The sequence below is a fragment of the Lampris incognitus genome, chromosome 11, assembly GCF_029633865.1.
Source record: "Lampris incognitus isolate fLamInc1 chromosome 11, fLamInc1.hap2, whole genome shotgun sequence".
In the NCBI taxonomy this organism is placed as follows: domain Eukaryota; kingdom Metazoa; phylum Chordata; class Actinopteri; order Lampriformes; family Lampridae; genus Lampris; species Lampris incognitus.
Window position 1 is genome coordinate 56829633 of NC_079221.1, and position 6000 is coordinate 56835632.

Sequence of the window (6000 nt, forward strand, 5' to 3'; positions counted from 1 at the left end):
TGAACCAGCGACCTTCCGATGACTAGACGACCCGCTCTACCTCCTGAGCTGTGCTGCCCCCTCTAGAGTACTAGAAAGAGTGATTGATGGGGGGAGAGTCAGAGAGAGAGAGAAAAGTGCTTTAGTGTTTTCCACTGGAAAGTGGTCGAGCGGAGAATCATTAAACAAATACAAGTCCTGTGGACCCATATAAAGACAAAACACACACACACACACACACATAGTATCAGTAGTCTTCCTGGTGTTGCCCATACATCTTAAATACCTGCTGGGGGAGGGTGGGTTAAGAAAGGAGACCCCCCCCCCACACACACACACACACACACTCCTCAGTGTATGCCCTTCTTGGGTTGGGGAGGTCTGTGGTCCAGACAATCTGCCAGCACCTGTGTGTGTGTGTGTGTGTGTGTGAGTGTGTGTGTGTGTGTGTGAGTGAATATATATATATATATATATATATATATATATATATATATATATGTAATGCTGCTACTGCAGCTATAAAGCAAAGAGACTGAAAGAGGGATTGGGTAAAGAGAGATAGAGGACGGGAAAGCGAGAAGGAGAGAGAGAGAGAGAGTGCAGATCTGGATGGACAGTCTTCCTGATGAAGGGTAGTTGTACCTGTTCCCAACTTCTCTGTTAGTCAGGTGCTTAACCCTTCACCTCGTCTTCCTCCTCCTCCTCCTCCTTTCTTCTCGCGGTCTTTGTGTCCTTACATGGTCTGGCTGTCTTGTCGGCCCCGGAACACCTGACCGAAAAAGAGTTCTGTTTACAGACACTGACCACATGACCTGTGACCTCTGACCTGGATGTCGTTTGCTGGTTTTCACACAGAATCAACCTCAGTTTAACTTGATTCGCAGGAACTGATGTATATTGTACTGTACACCTGATCTACTCTGTACTGTGCACCTGAGCTACACTGTACACCTGATCTACCCTGTACTGTACACCTGGTCTACTCTGTACTGTGCACCTGAGCTACACTGTACTGTACACCTGAGCTACCCTGTACACCTGATCTACCCTGTACTGTACACCTGATCTACTCTGTACTGTGCACCTGAGCTACACTGTACACCTGGTATACACTGTACTGTACATCTGATCTACCCTGTACTGTACACCTGAGCTACCCTGTACTGTACACCTGAGCTACCCTGTACACCTGATCTACCCTGTACTGTACACCTGATCTGCTCTGTACTGTGCACCTGAGCTACACTGTACACCTGGTATACACTGTACTGTACATCTGATCTACCCTGTACTGTACACCTGAGCTACCCTGTACTGTACACCTGATCTACCCTGTACTGTACACCTGAGCTACACTGTACACCTAGTATACACTGTACTGTACATCTGATCTACCCTGTACTGTACACTTGGTCTACCCTGTACTGTACACTTAATCTACCGTGTGCTGTACACCTGATCTACTCTGTACTGTACACCTGATCTACCCTGTACTATGCACTTGATCTACCCTGTACTGTACACTTAATCTACCGTGTGCTGTACACCTGATCTACTCTACTGTTCACCTGATCTACCCTGTACTGTACACCTGATCTACACTGTACTGTACACCTGATCTACTCTGTACTGTACACCTGATCTACCCTGTACACCTGATCTACCCTGTACTGTACACCTGAACTATCCTGTACTGTACACCTGATCTACCCTGTACACCTGATCTACTCTGTACCCTACACCTGATCTACCCTGTACTGTACACCTGATCTACCCTGTACTGTACACCTGATCTACCCTGTACACCTGATCTACCCTGTACTGTACACCTGATCTACCCTGTACTGTACACCTGATCTACCCTGTACACCTGATCTACCCTGTACTGTACACCTGATCTACTCTGTACCCTACACCTGATCTACCCTGTACTGTACACCTGATCTACCCTGTACTGTACACCTGATCTACCCTGTACTGTACACCTGAACTACCCTGTACTGTACACCTGATCTACCCTGTACACCTGATCTACTCTGTACCCTACACCTGATCTACCCTGTACTGTACACCTGATCTACCCTGTACTGTACACCTGATCTACCCTGTACACCTGATCTACCCTGTACTGTACACCTGAACTACCCTGTACTGTACACCTGATCTACCCTGTACACCTGATCTACTCTGTACCCTACACCTGATCTACCCTGTACTGTACACCTGATCTACCCTGTACTGTACACCTGATCTACCCTGTACACCTGATCTACCCTGTACTGTACACCTGATCTACACTGTACACCTGATCTACCCTGTACTGTACACCTGATCTACACTGTACTGTACACCTGATCTACACTGTACTGTACACCTGATATACTCTGTACTCTACACCTGATCTACCCTGTACTGTACACCTGATATACTCTGTACTCTACACCTGATCTACCCTGTACACCTGATCTACCCTGTACACCTGATCTACTCTGTACCCTACACCTGATCTACCCTGTACTGTCTGTTGTAAAGCCGTCTTTTACACTGAAGGGGTTACTCTTTCAAAAGGTTTTAAAAACGATGTAGACTTAAAGTCTCCAAGTCAACATGTAACAGTATATCTATCTCTATAGATATTTCTTCAGAATGTAAAGTGCGCGAGTAGTGTTTATAAAAGCGTCTTAACAGAAAACACTTCACAATAACGATGAAAGAAAGGTGAATAATCTGTTAAATAATTGCTGATGGTTTTTTCCATCATTCAGTGTTAGCTGTTAGCCTCAGTGCTAATGAGAGCTGCTGCAGAATCACTACTGACACATCAACTTTTCTCTGTCCGTCTCTCAGAGAACCCTGTGTCTGGTGCACGCTGTTCCTTCGACATGGACGTGGCCAAGCTGACGGTCCAGAATGCCTTGCGGCATAATGAGGGCGTCTACATGTGTGTGGCAGAGAACAGCCATGGGAGAGCCGACTGCAGTGCCAGAGTACAAGTCAAAGGTCAGTACAAGTCAAAGGTCAGTACAAGTCAAAGGTCAGTACATGTCAAAGGTCAGTACAGGTTAAAGGTCAGATATACTGTTGACACTCCTGTTTGAGCATCCAGATATTCAGAACAACCTTCCTCAAATGGACTCACTCCTCATCTCACGTCCACCTGCTTGTTTATCATCAGTCATGACTGAGTCGGCTTTAACAGGTACATAAATGAGAGATCAAACACCAGTCGCTCAGACGGGCTTCATGTGTAATATTCATGTTCACATATACTGCATTTGCATGGTGGTGCAGTGGTTAGCCTCACAGCAAGAAGGTCCTGGGTTCGAGCCCCGGGGTAGTCCAATCTTGGGGGTGGTCCTCTGTGTGGAGTTTGCATGTTCTCCCCGTGTCTGTGTGGGTTTCCTCCGGGTGCTCTGGTTTCCTCCCACAGTCCAAAGACATCTAGGTCAGGTGAATCGGCCGTACTGAATTGTCCCTAGGGGGTGTGTGTGTGTGTGTGTGTGTGTGTGTGTCGGCCCTGTGTGATAGTCTGGCTGCCTGTCCAGGGTGTCTCCCCGCCTGCCACCCAGTGACTGCTGGGAAAGGCTCCAGCGTCCCTGCGACCCTGAGGGCAGGATAAGCAGTTTGGATAATGGATGGATGGAAAATACAAATGACACCAGGCCTTCAACAATGAACACCTATCAAACAGTTATGCTGTGTGTGTGTGTGTGTGTGTGTGTGTGTGTGTGTGGGCTGAGGGTGATGAGTGTGTGTTTGTTCTGCTGCAGTGTTTTTCATTAGGTTGTGTCTCTGATGTTTCCATCCTCAGGGCTCTTCAGAAGAGACAGTCGGCATATTAATTAGTGGCTAAATTGGTGTGTTAGCTTTTAAATGAGTCAGCTCATCAGTCAGTAAGTTACAGCGGTACGGAGATGTTTGCTTCATCACAGCAGTTTTCCAGACTCTGGCTTAAATCACTGATCCCTCTCGTCTTTATAAGGCAAAGAGAAACCAGCGCCTCGGCCGAGCCAGTAAATATGCCCCCCCCCCCCCCGCAGATGGGAAGAGAGGAAGACACCCCCCACCCCCGCGTGCGGATGGGAGAGAGGAAGAGTAGAATACTATGAGTCTCTGAGGCTCTCGTCCCCTTTTCTCTCATCTCTAATTCATACTATTGTTGTTTTCTAGGTCTTTGACAAAATGATCAACTTTATTTTAGAACACGTGGTGAATGAATGAAAATGAGAGGAAGCATCTGTGTGTATGTGTGTGTGTGTTTGCTTTTGTTTTGTCATTCGAAATGTTAGGGGGGCTGAGAGAGAGGAGAGATAGTGTGTGTATGTAAAAATGTGTGTGTGTGTGTGTGTGTGTGTGTGTGTGTGTGTGTGTGTGTGTGTGTGTGTGTGAGTCTGTTAAATACCAATTCCCACAGACCTTCTATCTGTGGAATAGAAGGTCTGTGGGAATCTTGGTAAAACAGGATACTGCGAGCTGGCTAGCCATGCTATCGTTTTAGTAAAACAGCATACTGCTAGCTGGCTAGCCGTGCTATCGTTTTAGTAAAACAGGATACTGCTAGCTGGCCTGCCATGCTATCATTTTAGTAAAACAAGATACTGCTAGCTGGCTAGGTGTGATACTGTGAGTTGGCTAGCCATGCTATCGTTTTAGTAAAACAGGATACTGCTAGCTGGCTAGCCATGCTATCGTTTTAGTAAAACAGGATACTGCTAGCTGGCTAGCCATGCTATCGTTTTAGTAAAACAGCATACTGCTAGCTGGCTAGCCGTGCTATCGTTTTAGTAAAACAGGATACTGCTAGCTGGCCTGCCATATTATCATTTTAGTAAAACAAGATACTGCTAGCTGGCTAGGTGTGATACTGTGAGTTGGCTAGCCATGCTATCGTTTTAGTAAAACAGGATACTGCTAGCTGGCTAGCCATGCTATCGTTTTAGTAAAACAGGATACTGCTAGCTGGCTAGCCATGCTATCGTTTTAGTAAAACAGCATACTGCTAGCTGGCTAGCCGTGCTATCGTTTTAGTAAAACAGGATACTGCTAGCTGGCCTGCCATGCTATCGTTTTAGTAAAACAGGATACTGCTAGCTGGCTAGGTGTGATACTGCTAGCTGGCCTGCCATGCTATCGTTTTAGTAAAACAGGATACTGCTAGCTGGCCTGCCATGCTATCATTTGTTTTTATGAATGATTGAGTTAAAATGTGTTACAGTTAACCTGCTAGCCATGCTATCACTATTGCTTCATCAATGTTAGCATTAAGAATCACGCCACAATTCATATTTCTCTCGTAAAGCGGAACACTATATTTTTGTCATTTCCGGGAACCACAAGTCCCAGTTTATTCCTCTTTACTCCTTTTTTCCCACCCATTTTTCTCCCCAATTGTACTTGGCCAAATGTCCCACTCTTCACACCCGGCTTCCCACCCACAGACACGACCAATTGTGTCTGTTGAGACGCCCAGCTAAGCCAGAGGTAACACAGGGATTCAAACCGCCTGCCCTCGTGTTGGCAGGCAGCGGAATAGACCTCTACGCTGCCCGGCCCGGGCGCCATTCCTCTTTATTCCTCTGTCGTCAAACTCCGCTGCAGTTACGTGTCTGTCTGAGCCTTGAGCATGACAGTGCGCCGGTGTAAGTTATTGCTATGGTTACGCTGAATGAGCGCGCTCTTGCTTCACCACGGGAGACATTTTGATACGACGCAACACAGTTTGACAAAACGTAACGAGGTAAGTTAGTATTGAGAACTGTTCAGATGTATTTATAATTAGTATTGATTATAAATGATTATGTACAATTTCGATTAAACATTCAATTTCACAAAATGACAGCTGCTTGTGGAACCCCCGTCCCCCACCTGCTCACAAATCTCACTCCATGACGTCCCTGGAAGATGGCAGCCCGGCTGTTTGTTTAGCAACGTTAGCATTAAGAACGAGCAAGACCGTCATTATGACCGTGTTGGATTTTCAAAGTTTAATAACTTTGTGGGGGGGGAAAGATACAGACC

General features: G+C 46.3%; 1 protein-coding gene across 1 annotated transcript in view; it reads left to right on the plus strand.

Moving 5' to 3' along the window:
* Window positions 1–6000, plus strand: part of LOC130120433 (myosin light chain kinase, smooth muscle-like) — a 224614-nt gene that overhangs the window by 90801 nt on the left and 127813 nt on the right. Inside the window, exon 14 of the mRNA XM_056288969.1 lies at window positions 2830–2982. Coding sequence (XP_056144944.1) covers window positions 2830–2982 — 153 coding nt within the window. The remainder of the gene's footprint in view (window positions 1–2829; window positions 2983–6000) is intronic.